Below are 26,964 nucleotides of genomic sequence, written 5' to 3'. Positions count from 1 at the left end.
CCCGCCACGCCTGCCACGGCGCATGCGCGCGCGCAGAGCCTCATGGGGGCTGTAGTTCCGGGGGCTCCGCCCCAGCATCTGGCCAGTCCGGGCAAGCAGGGGTGCGCCCCCGGCTCCGGCCGTGTCAAAGCCATGTGGGACGTTTGCCCAGACCTACCGTCCATCTGCTCGCTAGCCATTTCCTCTTCGCCGGGTCTCCGTCGTCTCCCGCGGCACCTTCAGGGGCCCTCTGCCCTCATGCCCGTCCTTGAGGACCCCTGCACAGCGGGGTCCGTTGTGGGGGAGCTGCTCTGTCGCGTGCCCCGTGGTCGGCTACCTGGGTGGCGGGGCAGCCGCGACCGCAGCTCCGGGATCTCGGTCCTGTCCTGTCCAGCTCCGAGGGTCCCATCTGCTGACCTCTGGTTTCTGCGGCTCCCGGTGCGGAGTCTGCAGCCGGCTAGCCTGCTGCTCGCCGGTCTCGTCTTTGTGACAGCTGTAAAAATCCGTCTGAAGTGTCCTGCGGCATCGCCACCAGGGAGCAAGGGGCGAACCTCTCGTTCATCTCACGCGGTGAACGCCGAGTCATGCTCCCGGGTGACTCTCGGGCACGTCCGTGGGGTATGTCCTCGCTCCATTCTCTTGGCCCTCTTCGTGGGGACATGTGACAGACCTTCTCATCAGCTCCCCATGACTCTCAGCCCGTTTCTGTCTGCATGATGCCGGGCCTACCTTGTTCTCTAGTTCTCTTCAGACATATCTAAGTCTGTTGTTTAAGCCATCACCAAAGTGTCCCTTTACAAACTTGCATTTTTATTACTAAAAGCATCTTTTTCTTTTCCAAATCCTCCCTGCCTTTTGGGATGACATTCTGTTCTTTCCTGTTTTCTTTCTACCTTTTATTTCATTAAATAGTTTAAATCTACTTACTCAATATTTTATAACTAATGGTTCCAGTTCCCAGGTTCTTGAGAATTTGAGTCTACAGTTTTCTACTGACTCATTTCAAGTAGCATCACTTCATGTGTCTTGTTATTTGGGGTTGTGAGCTCATCTCTGGCCAGATTTGGGAGGCCTGTGTGGAAGCATGTCCTTCCAAAGAGTACTTTGTTCTATCGGATGTCCTTGTACATCATCAAATTATGTACAATGTAATTTCGTATCCACATCACTTAAATAGTACAATTCTGAACTCCAAACGTGAGGGGAAGAGTGCTTTTCAATTCTAGGAAAGAATATTCAGTTTTTCCCACCCAGAGCCCAGGTCAAGAGAGAGAACTCTGTCATCTTTTACCAGGTAGCAAACTCTTCCTATTTTGTCTTTTCATTGAGTGTGTCCACCTTTATAGTTTCCAAATATATATGAGGTTTCAGTTCCAGCTCCCTACATCTTTCTTGGACAGCTATTAAACTTAAGTTTCTCGGTTACAAAGACTGGCAAATACCTGCAAGGCAACTGTGGCTTCATCATCAGCTCAGATTCTAAGGCCCTCATTTTCTCATTTTTCTTCACCCCTAGGGATTCCTTTATTTGGGGAGGTTCTCAGCTATGCATCTAAAAGGAGAATTGTTACAGTTCATCCAGCACTTCCAGGTACTTTATACAGAAAGATCTTCCAGGCTAATTAACCCCACATATTGCCAGAAATATAAGCACCACTTTCTCAACCTATTTCAACGTGGTATGCGTGCTAAACGTTCTAGCAACACAGCTGCCAGGAGGGCCTCTAGTGACCATGTTGCTTAATACAGTGGCTTCAATGGTGCACACCTTCTTTGACCTCGAGTAGACTCACACTGGCCTCCGCGGCGTCACACGCTGTGTTGTCTTGTACGTCTCTGGTCTCCCCTCAGTCTAATTTGCTCCTGCATTACTTTTCCTCTAAAGTTGGCGCTCTCCCAGTTTCCTTGTTAGGCCCTTGACTCTTCTCACTGTACATGTATTTATTACCTGGGTCATCTATCAATTTTCACAGCTTAAGTATCACCTATTAACAGCTTAAGTTTTTATAACCTGCTCTCTTCTAAGCTCCAGATCCACATCATCCTCTGACTTCCTTTCTGACACCTCCACTTGGATGTCTCAAACTGGACACAGTCTACAGAGAACTCTTACTCTTCCCTCCATAACCTGTTCTCTCTGGGAAGTCACCACTTTGGTAAGTGGCACCTCCATCTACACAGCTGCTGCTATCGGAAATCTGGGCATCATTCTTGACACCTCTTTCTCATCTTTGACGTCCAGTTCATTTACAAATATTGATGATTCTACCTCCAGAATATATTTGCCATTCATCACCTTCTACCTGCTTTTTCATAACTCTGGTCTAAGCTATGGAGAAGGCAATGGCACCCCACTCCAGTACTCTTGCCTGGAAACTCCCATGGATGGAGAAGCCTGGTAGGCTGCAGTCCATGGGGTTGCTGAGGGTCGGACAGGACTGAGCGACTTCACTTTCACTTTTCACTTGCATGCATTGGAGAAGGAAATGGCAACCCACTCCGGTATCCTTGCCTGGAGAATCCCAGGGACGGGGGAGCCTGGTGGGCTGCCATCTATGGGGTCGCACAGAGTCAGACACGACTGAAGTGACTTAGCAGTAGCAGTCCAAGCTACCATCAACTTTCACCTAGACTCCTACAATAAAGTAATTAATCTATTACTGACTTTTCAAAGTATTCTCTACCCAGTAGCCACATTAGTCTTTAACCCCTTCAGTGGCCTCCCATTAAACTTAGTCTAAAATCCAAACTCCCTAACATCCCCTACCATCTCTCCAGCTTCACCTCTCACAGCCTGCCCCGCCCTCTGGCTGCCTTGCCTTTTGGCAACTCACATTTGTCTCATTCTCTCAGATGTTAAAAAGCAGACACATCACTTTGCCAACAAAGGTCTGTCTAGTCAAAGCTATGATTTTCCCAGTAGTCATGTATGGATGTGAGTTGGACCATAAAGAAGGCTGAGTGTCAAAGAATTGACATTTTCAAACTGTGGTGCTGAAAAACACTCTTGAGAGTCCCTTGGACTGCAAGGAGATCAAACCAGTCAATCCTAAAGGAAATCAACCCCTAATATTCATTGGAAGGACTGATGTTGAAGCGCCAATACTTTGGCCACCTGATGCGAGCAGCCAACTCATTGGAAAAGACCCTGATGCTAGGGAAGATTGAAGGTAGGAGAAGAGGGTGACAGAGGATGAGATGGTTGGATGGTATCACTGACTCAACTCTGGGAGATAGTGAAGGACAGGGAAGCCTGGCATGCTGCAGTCCATAGGGTCGCAGACTCAGACACGACTGAGCGACTGAACACCAGCAACGACTCGTCCCTGGGTCTCCGCACAGTGCTGTTCCCTTGGCCCAGAAGGTTCTTCCTGCCCCACCTACTGTCCACTCCTCTCCACCTTAGTGTTGTCAGTTTTGAGACTGGCTTGAATTTCATCTCAGAACATCCCTAACCTCCCTGCTAAATTAGCACCTACACTCTTCTTTTATAGCACACAGAAGTCATCATTCTGTGTTTTTCAAATTATCTTTTATTTCCCACTGCAGATTCTTAGCTCCATAAGAACATGATCTGTTTGTTAAATGCTGTTTATCCAGTATCTAGTCAAGTACCTAACATAGTAGCACTCAACAAATATTTGCTGACAAATAAACGAATGAGCGTAACAAAGACAAATCTTTTAGGACTTCGCTTAGTCCGGTGGCTAAGACTCCACACTCCTAAAGGAGGAGGCCTGGATTTGATCCCCAGTAAGGGAACTAGATCCCACGGGCCACATCTAAGAGTTCGCATGCCGTGACTAAAGATGCCACTGCTGCAACCAAGACCTGGCACAGCCAAGTAAGTATCTAAAAAGGAAAATTCCTTCACCGTCAAATCCCTGGCTAATCAATATCCACAAGGCCCATCTCTTGAGTTTTGTTAAGGCCAAGGGACCCTTTCAAAGTTACACTCTGACTCAGGAAAATCATCTCACAACTCAGTTCACAGCCGCTCACGCCCACCGGTACAGGGCATCTCTCTGGCCGCATGACTCCAGCATCCTGTGACCCTGCAGCACCTTCTGATTTTAACCTATTTCCGGGAAGATTTCCATGGGGCGGGGGCGCATACTCAATGCTTAAGGATACGGAATGGCTATACAAGAAAGCAGGCAGCCTGTCTGCAGAGCTGCTGTCCCACAGTAATCCAGAAGCGCCGTTCCCTAGTGGCGACCCCCAGGGGACTTGGCACAGGCCCTGGAGAGGGTCAGTGTCCCACGGTCTGTAGCAGGAAGAACAGGATGCAGCCTGAGTGCCCACGATTAGGAGAATGGATCATGGAGTACACAAGCAAGTGGTGGAAGCCATGCCTCAAGCAAAAGCAATGCTGCAAAAAAGAGCTGAATTTACACGCAGCACCACAAATAGAACTAAATGTTGTATCTTATCACACATTACATAGTATATAATGTCTGTAGGTGGAAAGAAAGCTTAAACTTCAATATAGTCAGATTTATCTGCCTTTCCCCCCCAGTTTGTGTCCTATAAAGAAAGCTGAGCACTGAAGAATTGACGCTTTTGAACTGTGGTGTTGGAGAAGACTCTTGAGAGTCCCTTGGACTGCAAGGAGATCCAACCAGTCCATTCTGAAGGAGATCAGTCCTGGGTGTTCACTGGAAGGACTGATGCTGAAACTCCAATCCTTTGGCCACCTGATGCAAAGAACTGACTCACTGCAAAAGACCCTGATGCTGGGAAAGATTGAAGGCGGGAGGAGAAAGAGACGACAGAGGATGAGATGGTTGGATGGCATCACCGACTTGATGGACATGAGTTTGAACAAGCTCCAGGAGTTGGTGATGGACAGGGAGGCCTGGCGTGCTGCAGTCCATGGGGTCGAAAAGAGTCAGACACAACTGAGTGACTGAATTGAAGCCTTATTTATGAAATCTTTATTTTAGCTCTATAACTTTATCTCTGATGTGGGGGTTTTTAAACTATTCGGAGTGAGGATCCAACTTCACTTTTTCTTCTTTGCACCGTCCCTAGCCATACTTTAGCCAGTTCCTTAGTGTTGTCAATTTTGAGAGTTTTGTGTCTTTCAGACATTCTGCACCAGATCGGATCGCCCCATGTCTTGTGTGTTAAGCGGTGAGCCTTCGAAGGCTCCTTAGATGACGTGGCCTGAAGTCTCTGGGGGGCGGCAGGGGAAGGTGCTGCCAGCCAGGCCCCAGGTGGGTACATCGGACTCAGGAGACAGGGCTTCTAGGCTTCCTTCCAACACCCCGCCTCAATGTGACACTAAAGGCTGTAATGTTTTTTTTTTTTTTAATCTAAGCAGTGAATCGAAGAATGAAACTGGTTTGTTAGCAGCTAACCAACTTTATGTTCTCTTTGAATTAAAAATCCTCAAGAACAGCCTTCCCTCGTGGTACAATGGATAAGAATCTACCTGCCAATGCAGGGGACATGGATCTGATCTGTAGTCTGGGAAGACACCACATTCCTCAGAGCCAACTAAGCCGGTGTGCCTTAACTACCAAGCCCGCACTCTAGAGCCCGAGAGCCACGACTCCTGAGCCTGCAATCCTGACCCGTGTGCCTGGGAGCCTGTGCTCTGCAGCGAGAAACCACCGCAGTGAGCAGCCCGTGCGCCGCAACAGAGTAGCCCCCTTCCACACACAACAGCAGCGACCCAGCACAGCCAAAAATAAATAATACAGATCCTCAAAGACGTCTTTTAGGCTCAGTTGATTTTCTAGTTTTAGACTGATGGGGAAAGTTGGCCATTGTCTTGCTTTTACCCACACGTAAACTAGAGTTTTCCCACAGTGACTGTCGCTGAGAACAGGCTCAAGGGGAGTCTTGTTCAAGTCTCAAGAGACAGCTGCTCTTCAGTGAGAGAAAAGAATCCAGATCACCTCCTTCATCCTGAGAGACATGTTATGAAATGTCAGATTCGTGGCAGGAGGAAAAAAAGGTCAAAAGCAAACAGCACCGAGAAGCTGGGGGGTGCGGGACAGAATTCACAGCACACAGCCGCTGAGACAGCAGCGGCCTCACCAGACGCCTGGACACCCCAGTTTAGTCAGGGCTCAGGCCTGTCCACCCCTCCGTGGACGGGGTGGGACAGCAAACACACGCCCAGTCGGCTGCTCAGATGACAGGCCCACCCCCGCCAGCCCCTCCAGCCCCTCCAGCCAGCCTCGGAGGAGATGGGAGGCCGGCAGGCCCCGTGGTCGGTGCCAGAGCAGCGCGTTCCTCCTCACTCGAGCCCCAGTACGCGCTGGTGGGCACCCAAGCCCCCTGCAGGCCACCCCACCGCCCACACCCCGCAGAAAAAACCAATCCCAGCCCTGCAGCCTTAGGTGCACCTTGAAGCCCAGACCTACAGAGGAGCTTGCCCTTCTAGTTTGCATCAACCCTTAAGCAGACATTTAACGAGCACCTGCTGTGTGCCAGACCACACTGACACCGCAGGACGATGGGGACAAGCCCAGGGCTGATGCAGAGACGTCCCTGCAGAGAGAACCTCACGACACAGCAGCTTTAGAAACCCTCTCAGCTTGCCTCCCTCAGAAGAGGGCACCCAGAGTCAAGGAGGCCCTGCCTCCCAGACGGGAACAAGGCCAGGCAGGCCGCAAGGAAGGCACCCCAGTCCCTTAGGCGGGGCCCCAATGCCCAGCCTGGCCGAGGGCCCAGGACACACGGCCTTGGGCACCTGCAGGAGGCATAGGCGCAGCCGGCAGGCTGAGTTCCTGCCTTGTCGAGGCTACCGCGTCCAAATCAGTGATTCCCACTTGAGGGCGAACTTGCCCCCTGGCCACCCAGCCAGGCCCAGAGACATCTGTGGTTGTCACGACTGGGGGGCAAAGCTGGGACGGAGCTAAGCGTCCTACTGGGCCCAGGGCGGCCCCGACAGCAGAGACCTGCCGGCCCGGAGTGCCCTGGGGCTGTGGGTGAGAACCCAGCTCACAAGCTTGCCTCTGATCCGGGACACAAAACAACCCCACGCTCTTGCCTTCCCTCGCCACTGACGAAAACCACATGGCCCACAGCCCTCCCCGGGGTCAGCAGAAGTGACTGCCACCTTTTTCCAGGGGACAGGCCCAGAGCCCTCTCCACGGGGCATAAGCCCTGGATGCCAGCCTCTGGGAACAGGCGGGAGCAGCTCTGGCCCCCGCCCGCACCACACGGGGCTGCCATCCTCTGGAAATCGTGGGCAGGCTGGCAGCTGGGAAAAGGCAGTATTTATGGAAAACACGCGCCAGCACTGCCCGCACACACACTACGGGCACGTAATGACGGCCAGACGGTCCCGGAGCGCCGCGCGGGGTCTTCCTCCAGCGCCCTCGGACGGCGCCTTCCACCGCCTGGCCAGGAGGGGCGTCCCGGTCACCCAAGGATGCCTTGGGGGCTCCTGGAGCCTCCAGGATGCACGAGGGGGCTTTTAACCTGGCACAACCAGTGAGCCCCACACAGGCGCTCTTCTGACGTGAGGACCAAATGGGAAAACCACTATTGTCGTGACTGTTCAGTAACCTGACACCTAGGGAGGCGGGCACTCGTTCACATCCGCACGTGTCCACGCGCACTCGTCCACACACATGCACACATGTCCACACAGGCGGTCCAGTCCTCTCGCACCCTTCTCCCGACGAGGTGGACCGTCCACTCCCAGGGGCTAGAGACACCGTCACCCATCTTCAGGGAAGGAGGCAGGGAATCTGGTGTCTGGGTGCCCACCACAGCCCACACCGCCTCACAGCCTTCGGTGACACTCGGGTCACTCAGGGCACCTACAGCATCTCGGGGCTCATCACGGGCCACCCAGGAGGTGGGGCGCCCCTTCTCTGGAGACACTAGTGTTAGAAACAGCGGCAGAGGCCGCCAGGGAGGAGCAGTCAGAGGGGCTCACAGACCACCCCCCCGACAGCAACACCTTCACCCTTCAGTCTCTCTGCAGGCCCCGCCATCACGAGGAGGCGGGGGCCCTGGACCCCGGGGTGCACTAGGAGGTGAGGGGCACCTGGGGACCCAGGGGCTGCAGAGAACTCTACACGGGGGAACAGTGCAGACTGAGAGTTCACACGTGCGAGCGTGTGCACACAGCTGGGTATCACCAGGATCCCCAGACACCTGACACAGGGGCCCTGGACTCTGGTGAAGCTCCACCGCCCGTGCACTGTGGAGCGGGGCTGGACGGGGCGGGCCTCCTGCAGGGTCCTCGGTGCTCACTCTGCAGCATGGTCACTGGCCGGGGGGACGGTCCAGCCAGGAGGCACAGGGCACCCAGGCCACGCCCAAGTCGGAGGCTGGCCAGAAAGGCCAACTCCCTGGGGCCCGGGAAGCCTGCTCCAGGCAGGTAACACAACCCGCTTCCAGCCCAGATAAGTGTGTCAGTGAAACCCCACCCAGGTCAATAGACTCCTTCTCTGAAAACCACCCCCAGACTGAATAGGCTGGGCGCCTTCTCCTGCCTCAACAGTGTAAAAGGAACAGATCTAAACAGTGTCATGGAACAGGAGACAAAGCCCTGCGCCCCCAGATGGTATCCGGCCCCGTGGCTGCCCTGCTCCCCCTCCGCTCAAGCGGTCACCCCCATAACACAGAGCGGCCCCCCAGGGCCCACCCAGGACCCGCAGAACCGGCGGGGCCGGCCCAGCCCACATACTCTCTGCTCTCCGTCCAGCAGAGGAAACGCTGGGCAACACGGTGACCGTGAGCCGAACACCCACCCCTCCGCCCATGTGCGTGACGCGGCCCCTTCCAGGCCTCCTAGAGCGAGGCGAGCAAGGAGCCGGGGCCTCGGGAGCAGCAGGGCAGGGCCGGCACGGAATCCACAGCCTGCAGCCAGGCCTGTGGGTGGGGCGTTTGGGGCGCTGGTCCGAGGAGAATTAGAAACAATAACATCGAAATTAACACAACACTGTAAATCAACTCTACTTCGATAAAATTAATTTTTTTAAAAAACAATAAAAGAAACAACCCAGTAACATCAGTTACTCATTGGGCAGCTTCTCATTCTCCCAGGTGCCTGCAAATCCGCAAAACATCGTGATAACACACCTGGCCCTGTCAGAGGGACCCCAAGCCCATCATAGGTCCACTTCCGCTGTGAACTCACAGAACAGACCCCAGACAGTCAGTCATAGTCGGGACTCCGCACATACCCCTGCACCCTGGGGCCCCTGAGAGGCGAGCACCCAACCTCCAGATCACAAGACTGAGGCCAGAAGGGGTAGCGGGCTCCGCTGCCGCCCACCACCACCCGTGGCAGCCCTGGCAGGCCGCAGGCCATCAATCCGCCTGCCACACCCTTGTCCCCACACCCTGAGCATGCAAGGCAGGCTCCGCACCAGAGCACACGCGTGTTCAACACACCTGGAGACACACGCAGGACGTCAGCGAGGGCTCCAGCCCCCTGACCCCACGGACCAAGAGATGGGTCTCCCAAGGCCACCGAATGACCTCTGCTCTGAGCCACATGAGACCACTCCATTTGCTCACATAAAGCCACCATTTTCATAAGAAACGAAGGAGAAGTCGAATACGACCCGAGATATGTTTAAGAGTCTTTTGGCATTTGAAAAAAACATATTTTTTATGGCACTTACCATGAAGATAACCAGCTTCTTTCCACCAAGTGAATAAAAGCCAGACACAAAGCAGCGGCCCTGCCGACCCGAGAGGCTGCAGCCCCCTCAGGGCCCGGGCTGCCCCAGCGAGCATGCGGCAGTGACCCACCGCCTTCAGGCCGGGCCTCCTCCAGCCCAGGCCCCGAGCTCCAGCGCGTCCCTCATGCACCACAGCTGAGACCCCTTCCTCCAGCAGCACACAGCCCCATGTCCAAGAGGCCCCGGGAGCCTCAGACGCTGAGGGCCTTTCTGTACCACGTTTGCCACCTGCGCGGGCCGAGGTCCTCCCTGCCCCACAACTCCACAAGGTGGCATGGAGTCGGCACCAGCAGGCACCCGCTGTGTGGACAGGCCCCTCCATCTGTTCCCCTCCAGACACCCCCGCGTCCCCCGAACCCCCACCTTCACCGCCTCACCTGCCGTCATGGTGTCCACGTCCTTGGCGGCCAGCTCCTCCACCTCCGACCTCTTCCTCAGCTCAAACCTCCGGGACAAGCCTTCTCGGGGTTTCCATAACTCCTGGATCAGGAGGGGCTTCTCGTTGTCGCCGAACACCCGGAAGCCCTGAGCCTGCCACGCATGCCCGCCACCGCTGGCCTGGCCCACGACATCGCACAGCACGAACTGGGCGGCACGCTCGGGGCTCAGTGCGTAGCGCTCCAGGGCCTCCCTCACCAGCTCCCGGGCGCTGGACGTGCCGGTGGCCAGGACGCTCTTGTAGTGGGTGCCTGAGCACACGCTGTCCCCGAACACCTTCAGGACCCCGGGGGCCGAGAGCTGCGTGGACAGCTCGGCAGGGTCATCGCTGGCACCCAGGCCTGAGTAGGGAGTGTCCAGGTCGCGGTACTTGTAGCTCAGGGTCCGGGACAGCACACTGGACAGCAGCTGGCCCTGCCGCTTCAGCTTGCTCTTGGCGGGTGGGGACATGATGAAGTGGGTCCCATAGAACATGGTGGGCCCGTCTTCACCGACGAGCACCCGGGACTCCGGCCAGCGGCAGGGAAGAGGCCGCGTCCTGGGAGAAAATGAAAGGTGGGTGAGCACCGACCAGCAGGAGCCCACAAGGCTAGGGAGAACTTCACCAGACTGGACGGCTGCCCAGGGCCCGCTGCCCTAGCAGAAGCTGCGGACACAGCACCTTGGAGCAATCGAACAGGGAGGATACAGCCGAAGCCGGTGGGACCGCAGGGGACAGAGCATGTCTGGAGCGGCTGGGGTTCCCTTCAAGGAAAGCCATCACTAGGAAGCTCCGCGAGGTCACCCAAGGGCGGACAAGAGATGCCCAGAGCCAGGGCAGAGTCCAGCGTGCCTCCCCTAAACGCCACCTGCCCCACCTGTGCTCCGAGAGACTCAGTGCACACAGCAACGCAGCCAGCCAACAGGCAGAGACAACCACAGACAGCCGCCCGCCGTCAGCACACAAGCCCCCGACACGCTGCTCCGGGCGGACGGGTCCTGGTTTGGAGGAGCCACTTTCCAGGACGGCAGCACTCAAATGGACACATGACCACAACGGACACAAAAGGGCTCTTCCAGAAGCAGCGGAGGCATGGCTGGAATGCCAGGGTCCACCCACGGCGTCCAGCCTGGCGTGGGCCCTGGCCAGGCCAGGGGGGCCATCTTGCCGAGGAAATCAGAACACAGCGCTGAGACGCTGAGGAGTGTTCCTAAAGTCTCGACTCTCGTGCACTTGGGGCCTCAGAGGCCTAGGGTTCCAGAGAGCGGGGTTCCGGGCCCTCTCCCCACGAGCTTCGGGTGGGTGGAGGGGAAGGAAGACGTCCTCCTCCACAGAAACTCGGGGCTCACGACCACTGGGGGAGCCCAAGCACCGCCAGCTCCCGACTCTGCGGCCCCTCCAGGCAGGCAGACCAGAGAGGCAGGTCCACTTTCTAGAAGGCTCTGGAAACCCAGGCCAGGCCCTGGTGAGAGCAGCTCTGGGCACCGGCCCCAGTGACCAGCGTCAGCACGGGACTCCGCCACAGTCATCGCCTCAGCCCTGACTCACAGGTGCTGGGAGGGGCTTCCCGGGGGGGAAGGGACTGCCCCAGGTGGGAGAAGTGACCAGGGAGCCCCCTGAAGACGAGGATCCACGCCCACACCGCGGGACCCAAACCGGGTGAGGCCCCCAGCCCAGGCACCGACATCGAACCGCATTCTTCCCGGCTGGCTGGCCCCTGGCCCCGGGTCCCGGCCTGTGAGGTCATCACCCCCACCCCGACCCCAGGGCTGTGGGAATGAAGGCTGAGCAGCAGACCTGCCCTTCTGTTCCTCCAGAACCATCCTCAGAGGACCCTGAACTCTTCAAAATGCTCCTAACAACATCACACCCCAAAGACTGGCTTCTGAATGCTAACGCGTGCCCACTGGCTGGGCTGGGGCCCCCTGCACTAACAGCCCGCTGTGCAGGCTCACCACCGCAGAGCCCCGTGCTGTGGGCCAGCTTTCTGAAGCCCCAACCTGCTGAAAACAGCCAGGGGTCCTCAGCGGAGGAGCGCACGAGGCCTCCGGGCTCGAGTCCAGCTGGAAAGGAGCGACTCCGAACTCCCTGAGGAAGGTGCACCAGCCTCCCAATCAGAGGCCGTGGAGTGCAGAGCTGGCTTGGCTCCCCATCTCGGACCCGTCCGCAGCCCCGACTGAACCTACCACAGAAGCGTCTCCACTGGGCCTCACGTGACAAGCACACGGCTATGGTTCGCACACCACGCGAGTGCCTTCAAGCCACCGCACCTCCTGAGAGGCACACCACCGGCCTCAGAAAATTCCAAGTCGTGCCTCTGGCCACCACCCGTCCTCCGTGGACCTGACCCTCCATAGACGCACGGCTCACCTCGAGCACAGCCCCCTCAGTCCTGACCCAGCCCCGCGATCCGCCAGGGATGTCTGGCAGAGAAACCTCTATGTTCGGAGATGATGTCCAAGTACAGAATAAATAAATACAATGCTGAAAATGGCGGAAGCCGTGTCTCAACAGAAGGCCAACTCACAGAAAAGTCAGGAAGTAATAAATGCGGGGATTTAAAAGGCCCCAGACACAACAGAGGCCTTCCTAAGTGGCTCAGTGGTAAAGAACCCGCCTGCCAATGCAGGAGACACGCGTTCAATCCCTGGGTCAGGAAGATCCCCTGGGGGAAGGATAGGCCACCCATTCCAGTATTCTTGCCTGGAGAATCCCACGGACAGAGGAGCCTGGCGGGCTACAGTCCATGGGGTCAAAAAGAGCTGGACACGACTTAGCAACTGAGCAGAGCAGATACAAAGAAGAAGTAAAAAGCTATTTTGCACCAGGGGGTGCATCTTTACAGGTTCCGTAAGGCTCTTACAGGTTCTAAAGCTTATGTGATTCTGCTTTAATTAAAAACAGAAAATCACAGACACATAGCTGCTACATGTACAGTCATGGAAGGGAGCCCCCCTCCTCTGGGGCAAAGTTAGCAACATCAACAAAAAAGGGGCAGAAAAACGTAGGAGACACTGACTCATTCCCTTCTAGCAACAGCTTCTTGAGCCCCAAGAAGTCCCAGTAAATACAGACCCTGATGGGCTGGATCCATTCTACCAGGAGACTCTCGCCTCCTCATGATCATGCCCTCTGTGGCCACCTTCAGGGAGGGACCACGGAGCATGACCACTTGCTCACACGCACCCTTCCCCCACAATCACACAGAGAATGCAGAGTACAGCCTGTTTGTCAAAATGGGACGCCCGAGTTTTTTGCAAAGGGCGAGAGGCGTGCAGGAGTTTCCTACGGAGCGGAGCACACCCGAGGTAACAAGATCTGTTTTTTTGGAAGCATGACCAGCCTTTTCCTCTTCTGCTCAGTCCCCTCCTCTTTCACACAAAAACTTGGGGAAACACGGGCCCAAGGCTGCAGGTCGCCTGCTGTTGCTTCTCCTGGAGAATGTTTTTCTCTTGTTCTCAAGAAAAGAGTCCAATTTCTGATGAAAACAAGCTCAAGTCACAGCAGCGAGTGAGGTCAGTGCGGGGCTGACCGAATGGGTGGAGGGACACTGACGTTCCAACACTGCAATATGGGATCCATTAGCATTTCCACCGGGGCAGGAAAGGAAGAGGGTGGATTCACAGGCTCTGTCTGATTCCGACCAGCCATAAATCCTACATTGACAGCTCCGGCCAGAGCCACACTTTTAAAAGATGAAAATAATCTAATCAGATTTAATTCAGGCGTGCTAGCCTCCTGAGAGGGGTCTGACTTTTCTGTCTGTGGGATTAAGGACTTCTCCCCTCTCCAGCATACTCTAGAGGCTGCCGGAGCTAATGGGAGACACCTGTAACTAACCAGAGACACCTGTAATCAGGGCTGGAAAATTCTTTCCAGCAATTCAGATTAATCAAACACTTGACCAGGTGCTGGGAGCCCGGGTGTCTGGGTCTGCAGCCCCGCCCCGGCCCCACCCACTGGCTCCGAAATGGGATAATCCTGTTTCTTCCGCAGGGGTCCCCAGGAGCCCCAGGCCTGCGTGTTTTCTTAAGAGACACGATTTTGTCGAGGGGCTGGAAATGGTACAGAAATCGCTGGGAGACAATGCTTTCAGCTGGCACACGAGCGGGGAACGTGCTACTGTGTGAACAGGAAAACCAGAATAGGCTGTGGGCGTTGCGGGGGGGGTGTCGCCCCGACCCTGGAGAAGAGGGTGACGGGCCCCTATGCTCCGTGCCCGCCTGCAGGCGCCCCTCTCCAAGGGGGCTGCCACGGTTGGGGGGACTGCATTCGGAGGGACGCAGGGGGCGGTGGCCGCAGGTGACCTCCTGGAACCTTCAGGCTAGGCCGCCCTCACCCCCTGCAGCTGGCCTGCGGGACCCGCCCCCCGAGACCGCGCCCGGGCCCCCGAGAGCCGCCTGTTTCCACGACAACCGGACAAGCCTGGCCCGGACGGCCCGAGAGACGCCCCGTGCGGGCCCAGCCGCCTCGGCGCGCGCCCCCCGCCCCGGGGCCTCGCCTCCCAGCCAACCTCCGCGACCCGGAGTCCCGGACGCCACGGAGCGACCCCAGCCGCCGCTTCTCGCGCACCCCTCACTCACCTCCAACGCAGCCCCCCGCCGCCGCCACCACGTTCCCGCGCGGCTCCTACCCGCGCCGTTGGCCCGAGCCCGTGTCCCGGACCCGCGCATGGCGCGACGCCTCCTGCCGGCCGCTCAACGGACGGGGGCGGTCCCTCGGGGGCGGGGCCAGGTGGGCGGGGCCTCGAGGGGCGGGGCCGGCGGCGGGAAGACGGGAGCGCGAGCTCCTCCTGCGGCCAACCCGAGACACGGAGCGGGCCTCGGGAAGGGGCGGGGCCTCCGAGGGACGAGCCGCTGGCCCAATGGAAGCCGGTGAGACCTGAGGGGGCGGGGGGAGGGGAGGGCCCCCCGTGAGTGGGCGGGGCGACGAGATAGGCGGGGCCTAGGGTCCGCGGCCGCCCAATGAACGCACACAAGGCCTGGAGGGGGCGGGGCCTCGATGGAGGGGGTGGAGCCGATGGGGGCGTGCCGGGCTCCGGCACCACGTGCCGACCAATTAATAGGCACAGACATGCCTCGAAGGCAGAGGTGGGTGGGGCTGGCCGCAGAGAAGCGGGTGCTGGGCTGCGCACCTCTATCTTCAGCTCAAGGGGACTATGCTGGAGAGGCCGGGCCAGTGCTAAGCTCTGAGGCCAAGTGGTGGCCTCAAGCTGGGTGGGGGCGGGGGCTGGCAAACTGTTTTGTCCCCACCTTCTAGTCCCTAGGTGGACAAGGCCAAGGCAAAGAGGAAGCTGGGTTAAGACAAGCGCTGATGGAAAGCGCTTATGGCGGTCCATAGTCGTTAGTCTGATATATGAACATCCAAAACACGGAAAGAGGACGAGGGTGGCAGCTTCCCTCTCTCTTACAATCCGTCCCCCACTTAGCAGCCAGAGTCTTAAACGACAAATCAGATCATGGCTCTCTTCTGCTTAAAACGACGCAAAACGGGGTCAGCTCAGCTCCGGGGCTCTGGCCCAACCGCCCTCCTCGAGTAACTTGTTTTAAAAGAAGCTCCTGTCCTTAGAGCTCACTTTGACACAAGTCCTCCGGCTGGGGTTCCACCTTGGAGAAAGGCTTCTTACAGATAGCTCTCTTTATACCGCCCTGCTCTTGGTCTAGACCTGGGGGATTCATGTGGCCTCTGGATAAAAACGCAGAATTCTGACCCTGGGAGTGAATCTTTTTGGTGACAGCCATTGGGGTATAAAGGGCTTCCCTGGTGGCTCAGACAGTAAAGAATCTGCCTGCAACACAGGAGACCCAGGTTGGATCCCTGGGTCATGAAGATCCACTGGAGAAGGGAATGACAACCCATTCCAGTATTCTTGCCTGGAGAATTCCATGGAGGAGCCTGGAAGGCTACAGTCTGTGGAGTCGCAAAGAGTCGGACAAGACCAACCGACTAACACTTTCACTTTTTCACTGAGATATAAAGTTTTATGGTCATGACCCCAAATTCGCTAGGGGGAGACTGGGGAGGAGGGAACAGCAATCTACTGACCACCTACTGTATGCCGGACCCGTGCCAGGGGCTTTGTCAGTCACCTCATCTAAAGCTCACATCAACTCTTGTGAGGCAAATGCTGTTACACCCAGAGAAGTCAAACAGCTAGAAGTAGATCCAGGAACTGAGGCCAGGACTGTGTGATTAAATAATATCCTATCCTCGGCAAGACTCCCCGTATATCTGCACAGCCTTCCCCACTCTGACCCTGAAGAGGCAAATGTCAGCGCTGGAAGGAGAGCCTGGGTTTAAACCTGTGTTTTTCTCCTAAGGCATTTCTCACCATCGTCCTGTCCCAAGGCTTACCCTTCCCCTCACCCCTCTTCAGCAGGGTGGTGGGGGGCAAACTCCCACCTGTGAGCCAAATCTGAGCTGCTATTTTATAAATAACATTATACTGGAACCCAGCCACACCCCTTTGCTTATATCTCGTCTAAACTGCTTTCATGCAGCAAAGACTTTTCAGACCCGAGTCTAAAATATTTACTATATGGCCCTTTATAGAAAAATCCACGGCCCTGCTCTTCAGGATCTAGTAATGCCAACTATTGGTTATTTCTTAGCGTACCTGGTGGCTCAGATAGTAAAGAAGTCCACGGGGTCGCAAAGAGTTGCACGTGACTGAGCCACGAACATACACACACACCACACACCTTTCTCATCTCTGTCTTGGCTCAGTTCGTCCCCGCTGCCTTGGTACACTGTACCCAACTGTAGTACTCTGCTCAGGTGGCCATAATGAAAGAACACAGACCGGGGGGCTTAAACAGTGGAGATTTATTTTCTCACGGTTCTGGAGGCTGGAAATCCGCAGTCAAGGTGCCAGCAGAGGGGATTTCTTGTGAGGCCGCTCCCCTTGGCTTGCAGACGCCAGCTTCTCCCTGTGTCCTCATGTCCTCCTGCAGTCTTTCTTATTCGTCTGTGTCCTAATCTCCTCTTGTAAGGACACCAGTCAGATTGGATTAGGGCCCACCCTAATGACCTCATTTTCACTTAATCACTTCTTTAAAGGCCCCATTTCCAAGTACACTCACATTATGAGATGCTGGGGGTTATAGCTTCAACATATGGATTTTTTTTTTTAATTTTTAAAATGTTTTTTTTTCCTTGGCTGCACTGGGCCTTCGTTGCCCTTGGGCGGGCTTTCTCTAGTTGTGTGAGCAGGAGTTACCCTCTAGTTGCAGTGTACAGGCTTCCCACTGCGGTGGCTTCTCTTGTTGCGGCATGCGGAATCTTCCAGGACGGATGATCAATCCAATCCACACACACAGTCGGATTCTTAACCACTGGGCCACCAGGGAAGTCCTCAACGTATGGATTTGAAAGGAACACAGTTCAGTTCCTCAGACAGTCTTCATCATCTGGCTGATGTCTACTCATCCTTTAAGACTCAGAGTGGGTGTTACTTATGTAGTTACTTCCCCCATGGTGGTTCCCAGTGACTCACACTTTCTGGTTTCACACCCCAGGGTAGTCCCCTCCCAGGCTGAAACAGATCGGAGCTGTGTAAACAGTAAGATGTTACCAAAGTGACAGTGTGATTTCAGGGGCTAAATTATAAAAGCTGTGGCTTCCGCCCTTGCTCTCTCCAGGATCATTCCCTCTGGAGGAAGAACATTCAAGCAACCCTGGAGGGGTCCACGTAGCGAGAAAACCAATGCCTCCCGTCAAGACAGCACCAACTTGCCACCCGCACGAGCCATCCTGGAAGTGGGTCCCCCAGCCCCAGGAACCTCCATGGCTGCCACCCCAACCAACACCCTGACCGCATCTATTGAGGGACCCTCAGCCAGAAGTGGCTCAGACAGTGTAGAATCTGCCTGCAATGCAGGAGACCTGGGTTCGATCCCTGTGTTGGGAAGATCCCCTGGACAAGAAAATGGCTACCCACCCCGGGGTTCTTGCCTGGAGAATCCCATGGACAGAGGAGCCTGGTGGGCTGCAGTCCATGGGGTCGCAAAGAGTCGGACACGACTGAGTGACTAACACAGCCAGAATCACCCAGCAAAGCTGCTTCTGAATTCCCAGCCCTCAGAAACTACCTGAGATGAGGAATGTTTACTCCTGACTCATGCCCCTAAGTTTTGGGGCCATGGTTATGCAGCAATAGATCAATAGATCAATGAGTGTCCCTTATCCAGAAAGGCCTCCCTGCCCCCAGACCTGGCTGCACGCCCCTCCTCTGTGCCCCCAGACTTTTGTTTTTGGCCTTGCCACTCGGCTGGTGGGATCCTAGTTCCCAACCAGGGATTGAATCTGGGCCCTCAGCAGTGAGAGCACGGAGTCCTAACCGCCGGACCCATGGGGGAATTCCCTCCCACAGACTTTTGTTTTCTACCTTTTTATTCACCAAGTCCATGTTATATCGAACCACGTTCCTTAAATGCAAATCAGAGATTTCTCCTCCCCGTGCTGCGGTCCTCGAATCACTTCCCTTCAAGCTTCAAGTCCACGCCCTCCTCCAGGGGGGCCCTGCTGACCGCTCCACCTGCTCTCTCCCCCCACCACGGAGCTCCAGCGACGCCAAGCTTCTGTCTTCAAACACACCAAGCTCACTCCCTCTTCTGAAACCTTTCCCCTTGCTGCGTCCTCTTCCCCAAATGCTCGTCCTGCTGTGCTGGCACGATGCCATCTTTCTCTCCCTGAAACCCGGCTCTGGAACTTCTCCAGTGGTCCAGCGGTTACGACTCCTCACTTCCACTGCAGGGGCCACGGGTTCGAGCCCTGGTCGGGGAACTAAGACCCCACATACCGTGTGGTGCAGCCAAAGCCAACAGTTCTGTCATATCCTGACCATCTCATAGTGGTCACCCCATGCTCATTCTCTGCCTCACAACCTGCTTAATTCATAGGCCTTTATCACCATTCGCTCGTGTATTGGACACACATTGGGATTTGAGTTCTGTAAAGGCCGGCTCCTCAGCTGTCTTCTTTACTGCCACACATGGCACAGAGTAAGTGAAAAAGTGCTGGCCGCTAAGTCACGTCTGACTCTTTGTGACCCCATGGACTGTAGCCCGCCAGGCTCCTCTGTCCATGGAATTTCCCAGGCAAGGATACTGGAGTGGGTTGTCGTTTCCTTCTCCAGGGGATCTTCCATGGATTGAACTCACCTTTCTTGCATTGGCAGGTGGATTCTTTACCATCTGAGCCACCAGGCACGTGCCAGATTTCGGGCTGCATGAATATTTGTTAAATGAATAAGCAAGGGAATGAACAGATTTCGACCCAGTCTCAACCTCTCACCCCCGCCCTCAACTGGAAGCTTCTTAAGGGCAAGTGCTGAATTTTATTCATCTTTGTATTCCTTCTCGGAAATTCACTCACCGATTCAGAATAAGGGCTTCCCAGGTGGTACAGTGGTAAAGAATCCACCTGCCAATGCAGGAGATGCAGGTTTGATCCCTGGGTCAGGAAGATCCCTTGGAGAAGGGAATGGCAACCCACTCCAGTATTCTTGCCTGGGAAATTCCATGGACAGAGGAGCCTGGCGGGCTACAGTCCATGGGGTCACAAAGAGTCAGATACAACTAAGGGATTAACACTTGTATTCCTGCAACTGCCACCATGGGCCGGTGAGCAAAATTTTGAACTGTAAAGTTAAATGGAGCGGTGAGCCGCCCCTTGTGGCCACCAGAGGGCAGCAGAGTCCTGGGACTCAATTAGGAAAAACCAAAAGGTGCCCAAAGGAAAAAACATCTTGTTAAGGTCAAAGGGCAGGTTCAGGGGCAGAGAGAGACTGGGCTCTCTAGAGGCCAGGAGAGCGGGAAGGAGGCAGCAGGCCCAGGGAGGAAGTTACCTCCATCCCTAGAAGGGGCTGGAGAAACGAGCGATTTCGGGCTCAGGTTCCATCCTCCATGAGCCCAGCACCACGACGGGCAACTGCGGAGTTTGGGGCTCCCTGTAGACTCACCAGCCGACAGCTCTGCAGTTATATGTCTTCCCACATCCTCTGCTAAACAGCTTTCGGCTGACAACTAGTACCCCCGGCGCTGGTAAGGTACGGATGCCAGGACTTAGGCGCTGGGTCCTTGCACCCTTTAATCAACAGAAGCTGGAAAGAGGCCAGACAAGCAGTTCAGGTGAGGGAGGCTATCCTGGGATCCGTGCACAAAGGAGAGAACACAAGTAACTGGGTGCCCTCGCTTGCTCCAGGGCGCGTGGGCTGCTTCCTTAAAGGGGGTGAGGGTCCGGGAGCATCAGCGCATCTGGCGGGAGGAGCCGCTTGGGTGGTCTGCCCATCCCCTCGGTGGTGCTGCACATGGGGATCAAGCCAAGGACCCTGCTTTTGCTCCCAGCACCTCAGATGTGGCAGTTGGTGTGTAGCCTTTTTGTATCTCATTGTTCCTAATTTGCCCCATCTCCACGTGCCTGCAGTTATTTTTAGCCCCTTTTATTTTATTTTAATTTCCTCGCTTGAGGAGATGTTTGTCCAAGGGCAAGCACTGCAGTTAAGGGTCCCAGGTCCCAGCGGAGCTCAGCGGGCTGTCAGGAGTAGAGTAATGTCTGGAGTAACAGGACTACGAAAGTAAAAGCCGCCTGCTCCTTGGAAGAAAGGCTATGACAAACCTAGACGTATTCAGATCAGATCAGATCAGTCGTGGCCGACTCTTTGTGACCCCATGAATCGCAGCATGCCAGGCCTCCCTGTCCCTCACCAACTCCCAGAGTTCACTCAGACTCACGTCCATCGAGTCAGTGATGCCATCCAGCCATCTCATCCTCTGTCGTCCCCTTCTCCTCCTGCCCCCAATCCCTCCCAGCATCAGTCTTTTCCAGTGAGTCAACTCTTCCCATGAGGTGGCCAAAGTACTGGAGTTTCAGCTTTAGCATCATTCCTTCCAAAGAAATCCCAGGGCTGATCTCCTTCAGAATGGACTGATTGGATCTCCTTGCAGTCCAAGGGACTCTCAAGAGTCTTCTCCAACACCACAGTTCAAAGGCATCAATTCTTCGGCGCTCAGCCTCTTTGAGACATCACTTTGCCAACAAAGGTCCATCTAATCAAAGCTATGGTTTTTCCAATCGTCATGTATGGATGTGAGAGTTGAACCATAAAGAAGGCTGAGCACCAAAGAACTTATACTTTCGAACTGTGCTGGAGAAGACTCTTTAGAGTCCCTTGGACTGCAAGGAGATCAAACCAGTCAATCCTAAGGGAAATCAGTCCTGAATATTCATTAGAAAGACTGATGCTGAAGCTGAAACTCCAATGCTTTGGCCACCTGATGGGAAGAACAGACTCACTGGGAAAAAACCCTGATGCCGGGAAAGATTGAGGACAGGAGAAGGGGGTGACAGAGAATGAGATGGTTGGATGGCCTCACTGACTCAATGGACATAAAGTTTGAGCAAACTCTGGGAGAGAGTGAAGGACAGGGAAGTCTGGTGTGCCACCGTCCATGGGTCACAAAGAATCAGACAGGGCTGAGCGACTGAATGACACCCAGAGGCCTACAGAATAATGTGAGGGCACCACAGCTACAGAGGAATGTGTAGGGCACCAGGACCACAGAGATGCAGTACAAACAGACGCTCTTCAGTTTGAAGTTTGTGCACATGTTCTGATGTAGACACCCAACATTTGGTGCTAGGGATCTGTACCTCAGGTGAGCTATTTAGTTGGGAAACAGCGACTCAAAGTCATTAGCATAACCCACTGTATCGCACAGGGAACTATACTCAATATCTTGTAATAACCTATAATAGAAGAGAATGTTAGAGAGGGAAAAAAAATATATATATATATATATGGGCTTCCCACGTGGTGCTGGTGGTAAAGAGCCTGCCTGCCAATGTAGGAAACAAAAGAGACGGGGGTTTGATCCCTGGGTCAGGAAGATCCCCTGGAGGGGGCATGGCAACCCACTCCAGTGTTCTTGCCTGGAGAATCCCATGGGCAGAGGAGCCTGGCAGATTATAGTCCACAGGGTGGAAGAGTCAGACACCACTGGAGTGACTGCGCACGTGTGCGTGTGTGTATAAAATTATATCACTTTGCCATATAACTGCAACTAACACAACGTTGTCAATCAACTGTATTTCAATAAAAGTCTTTAATTAAAACAATAATAATAAATTTCAAAAGTCATTAGCATGCTGATAGGAAATGAAGCCTGGGCAGTGTTTAATTGGAACAAACAGTAACACTAAAATTCCAATTGCTAAATTGTGTCTGACTCTTTCAACCCCATGGACTGCAGCACGCCAGGCTTCCCTATCCTTCACTGTCATCCCGGAGCTTGCTCAAACTCATGTCCATTGAGTCAGTGATGCCATCCAACCATCTCAGCCTCTGTCGCCCCCTTCTCCTTCTGCCCTCAATCTTTCCTGGCATCAGGGTCTTTTCCGATGAGTTGGCTCTTCGCATCAGGTGGCCAAAGTATTGGAGCTGCACCCTAAGCATCAGTCCTTCCAATTAAAGCAGATCACGTCAAATTACTTTGGAGTGTTGGGTCTGTCATAAAGAAACTTGAATCATATTAACTGTCAAAGACTTTAGGCTGTGGGGTGCTTTAAGAAATCCTCTACCCCAGTGATGATTAAACTGCTCGTGCAGTGACGTCTCTGGAAGTTCTAGCGCTCTTGGGACTGGGAGTATGTCTCAGACCACATAGGAATCAGGATTAATTTCCTTAGCCAAAAACGTGACCTCGTGATAAACACAAGACCTGAGCGCCTGTGGCCTCTAGAGGGCATACTGTTGAGCCAAAATGCTTGCTTGGGTCTGACATTTCCATGAAGATGAATTTTTTATTGCTGACTTGATTTGATGTTGCCTGGGAGCATTTTGGGAGAGGTACCGAGACAGGCCCGGGACCCGAGACCCCTTTCTTGCACTTGAACCTACAATATACAAGAAAATCATAATGAACCAAAAATAACTGCGTGCATGCACAGTTGGGGCAAATTCTGGACAAAAGGTACGAGAAGACCAAGAGAGCCTCGCTGCTTCCTTCCCAGGGAAATCACAGTGAAGGCTGTGGTCTACATTCTCCCGCTCCGTCTGCTTCCTGACCCGCCTGGTGCTTCCCACTACAGTGGCCTGCCTGGCGATGCACACCCCCTTTCCTTGGGGTCTGTGAATAACTGCCTTTTCAGTGGCAGTCATCTGCTGATCCGTTGGTCTCACTATCCCTGAATAATAATAAAATCTACTTTAAAAATATATATATTTTGGCCATACCACTCAGCATCTGGGATCTTAGTTCCGCGACCAGTGATTAAACCTGCACCCCCCCCCCCGACTGCCAGGGAAGTCCCACGATCTACCTTTTAAAGCAGGGTGTTTGGCCAGCCTCCCCAGCTGACTCTCCCCACCAGCTGAAGCCGATTCTGAATTCCTGACCAACAGGAGCCAAAAGAGAGATTGATGCTTATTTGCTGTTTTAAGACTGCATCCCAGGATAACTTGTTATACAGCAATACACAGTTTTTCCTTTATATTTTTCTAAATATTCCAAGTTTCCTACAATGAACAGCTTTTATATATATAAAAAAAAAAAAACTTTTGACCAATGTTATTTTCAAAAAGACAACTGAGCAAGCATGAGGCAACTTGAATTTTTATTAAGTTCTTTCTACTCCACTGGAAACGACCACATTTGCCAGCAGGATGATTCTTCTTAATACAAATGTTTATCCAATGACGAGTTAATACAAAACGACAGTTTCACGACAGAAAAGGTCCAGAACCAGCGGGACGGTTGTTAAAAGTCACGCCACGCACGCGCCAATCCCAAACACTGTAGACGTGACAGATCCATAAACGAACAGGGAGACCATCGGGGCTCCTGCTCACTGCTGCAGCCCCAGCCCCACCCCCGAGAAAGCGCTTAACAAGCCGCAGGGTCTACACCTGCACACAAGTGGGCGGGTTCCTCGGGAAACCTGGCGGTGTAAACACGACTGCTGGGCGAGTCATTCCCCAGCGTCAGAGCCTGAAATTTGAAATTGTTTACAGAGGCAAAGCTGCTCCTCCAAAACTCTGGATCCAAGGTCTCTGGATTCCCCCCCTCTCCCTCCCGCCTTCCCAACCCTTCCTGGTCTACAACCACTCAGCTCCAAGGGCCCCTGAACACGGGAACATCACCAGGACAAGAGACCCCCAAAGTCTGACGCTGTATTTCCCTCAAGGGGGTCAGGGTTGGCAGTAACCAGATTCTCAGAGCTTCCCACATGGCCCTGGGACACCCAGGCTCCCGAGGCATGGCACCATGCTGACCCCTGCCGATCACAGCCAACTGGCACGAAGCCCCTAACACCAAGGCTCAGGGCTTTGCAGAGAGTGCGCCAAGAGCAGTGCCCAGAACTGAGGATGCAGGCCCACCGGTGGGCCACAGAATCGTTCCAGCTTGAACACAATGCCACAGGGCAAGACAGAGCCGGGGGTCGGAGTAGGTGAGGGGAGGTCAGCGCCCCGCCAGCAGGTCCCGTTTCAGGGCGGGGCACACATAACCGGAGTCGCCGTGTAGAACGCGTTTCTTATGGTGGGTATTAAGAAGGCTTGGGAAATACAAACGCCAGCTAATCCCTGCACCCTGCAGCCTGACTCCTCACCATTGCACGGGGCCAACCCCGGGATGCACAGGTCACCCTCCCGAAACGGGCTGCCGGGCCACCGCTGGGATGGGCACCTCCCCTCTGACCACCACGACGAGTGTAAACGTCGGTTCAAAAGCCCATCGTGAGGCCAGGTTTGCAGGGAGAAGGTGGGGGCGCGGTATGGGCAGAGATTCCGAGAGGACCTGAGATGGATTCATCAGTCACGGCTGTGCCGGGCCCAGCAGACCCCAAACCCTCACCCGACAGGCCAGGTGGATGAGAGCAGTCGCTTCTCCACGCATTGACCCGTTCAAGTGTGTGTACACGCTGCCTTTACCTTGTGCTGCTGGTGGGAAGGCCGTCGGCTGGACACGCGCGCCTTAAGAAGACAAGCACCACTCAGGAGCAGGAAATACCCGCGGTCTCACCCTCAGACCTGCCGAGGCGCGGGCAAAACTGACGGAATTTGAGGATTCAGCAGCCAGATCAGGAGCAGTGTGGCCCCAGAAGGACATCAAGAAGACGCCCTCACCTGCTGCTCAGAGCTCAGCCCTCGGGAGCAAGACAGCCCGGGCCCTCGGGAGGAGGAAGGAAGCCTCAGCCAGGGGCCGCGCCCCGGATTCTGCCCGCTGGGCTGCCCCGGGCAAATCACTCGGCCTCTCTGAGCAGCCTCAGTCTCCCCAAGTAAGACGCACAAACAGCAGTTTTGTCTTGCCAGGCTTTGTGGGGAGAAATACATGAGAACACGGATGAGAATAAGCACCCGGTCTGTGACTGTGTGCTCAGATGCTCAGTCATGCCCCACTCTTGATGGCCTCCTGGGCTGTAGCCCACCGGACTCCTCTGTCCATGGGATTCTTCCAGCAAGAATACCGGAGCAGGTTGCCTTTTCCTCCTCCAGCGGATCTTCCCAACCCAGGGATCGAATTGGTGTCTCTTATGTCTCCTGCACTGGCGGGCGGATTCTTTACCGCTGCGACACCTGGGAAGCCCCCCAGCTGTATGTACCTGACCTGCTAATCATGAAGAGGGGATGGAACACGGAAGAGCCTGCCCGGGGTGCGGGCTACGGCCCGCTGGTAAACAAGCTCCCCAAAAGGCAGAGCTCTGATGTGCGGGCTTTGCCGATTTCCACAGTTGTAGCTACTCCACTCTGGCCAGATTCACACTAGCCGTGGTTTAAGGCCTTTCGAAAGTTTCCTGAAAACTTGACAACTGGTCTCCATGGCACCACACATGTGCAGAGCACACCAGCAAGGGCTTCTCCCCTCCCACCAGCAGCTGACAGCGTCAGCCAGGGTCAGCACGCATGCCCAGCAACGTGCCCGCCACAGCCCGCCAGCCTCTCCCTCTCGTGAGCCTCCAGACCACCTGTTGTTGTTCAGTCTCTCAGTCGTGTCCCACTCCTTGCAACCCCATGGACTGCAGCACACCAGGCTTCCCTGTCCTTCACTATCTCCCAAAGCTTGCTCAAACTCATGTCCATTTAGTCGGTGATGCCGTCCAACCATCTCAGCCTCCGTCGCCCCTTCTCCTCCCGCCCTCACTCTACAGGCCACCGGCAGGACACACAGACACGTGCTCCCCTCCCCCTCCACGCTCACACCTCACGCCTCACGGGCTGACTTTTCCAAACCGCCCAGATAATCCCGCTCTCTGGGAGCATCCAGGCAGGAGGTCCCCGGAAGCCCGGACTCCTTCAGGGGTGAGGACGGTGGCCAGTTGTAGGAACAATCCACCCAATGTCCACAGGAATGATGGTGGCCAGGATGGGGCACCCACATAGCAGGAAGCAGATTCCACCTACCATCTGCATGGCCAACAGCAGACACACTACATACGAGGGAAAACTTGATGGCGAAAGATCCTCATTACAGATCAATCTATGCTTGTCTCCTGAATTAAAAGGATGATTAAAGAAACTGGTACGTCCATTTAATGGAGGCCTTTAAAATAATGTTTACAAGGCGCTTGAAATTAGGAGAAATAGAAGTCTTTTTTTTTTTTTTTAAAGTAGGCTGTAAAGGTGTCTATGGCAAGAGAAAGGGAAAGGGAAGTCGCTCAGTCGTGTCCGACTCTTAGCGACCCCATGGACTACAGCCTACCAGGCTCCTCCATCCATGGGATTTTCCAGGCAAGAGTACTGGAGTGGGCTGCCATTGCCTTCTCCGATGGCAAGAGAAGAAAACGTCAAAATTTAAAAGTACGCATCAGGGGACTTGGTGGCGGTCTGGAGGTTAGGACTCTGCACTTTCACTGCAGGAGGGCCTGGGTTTAATTACTTGTCAGGGAACCAAAATCCCACAAGTCTCC

General features: G+C 54.8%; 2 protein-coding genes across 11 annotated transcripts in view; one reads left to right on the top strand and one right to left on the bottom strand.

The window, feature by feature from the left end:
* Positions 1–26,964, bottom strand: part of LOC133238790 (monocyte to macrophage differentiation factor 2) — a 120,489-nt gene that overhangs the window by 40,770 nt on the left and 52,755 nt on the right. For 5 of the 10 annotated variants that reach the window (XM_061402272.1, XM_061402273.1, XM_061402274.1 and 2 more), the window contains one exon: positions 10,019–10,617. In XM_061402272.1, coding sequence (XP_061258256.1) covers positions 10,019–10,617 — 599 coding nt within the window. Of the gene's footprint in view, positions 1–10,018; positions 10,618–14,572; positions 14,605–14,642; positions 14,788–22,144; positions 22,519–22,871; positions 22,954–26,964 lie in introns of those variants that run through there. The other 5 variants (XM_061402280.1, XM_061402279.1, XM_061402276.1 and 2 more) reach the window with 4 other exon arrangements.
* LOC133238794 (uncharacterized) lies at positions 37–5,732 on the top strand. The gene is made up of 2 exons (XM_061402287.1): positions 37–597; positions 5,070–5,732. The coding sequence occupies exons 1-2, from the start codon at positions 43–45 to the stop codon at positions 5,136–5,138; spliced, it is 624 nt and encodes a 207-aa protein (XP_061258271.1). The 5' UTR covers positions 37–42; the 3' UTR covers positions 5,139–5,732.

The sequence above is a fragment of the Bos javanicus genome, chromosome 25 (assembly GCF_032452875.1).
Source record: "Bos javanicus breed banteng chromosome 25, ARS-OSU_banteng_1.0, whole genome shotgun sequence".
Taxonomy (NCBI): domain Eukaryota; kingdom Metazoa; phylum Chordata; class Mammalia; order Artiodactyla; family Bovidae; genus Bos; species Bos javanicus.
This window is presented reverse-complemented; position numbering and strand designations above follow the sequence as displayed.

Coding starts and splice junctions, on each gene's coding strand:
- LOC133238794 (XM_061402287.1), top strand. CDS start 43: ATGGGGGCTGTAGTTCCGGGGGCTCCGCCCCAGCATCTGGCCAGTCCG. Junction 598..5,069: donor CTCTCGGGCACGTCCGTGGG/GTATGTCCTCGC, acceptor TGTGTCTTTCAG/ACATTCTGCACCAGATCGGA.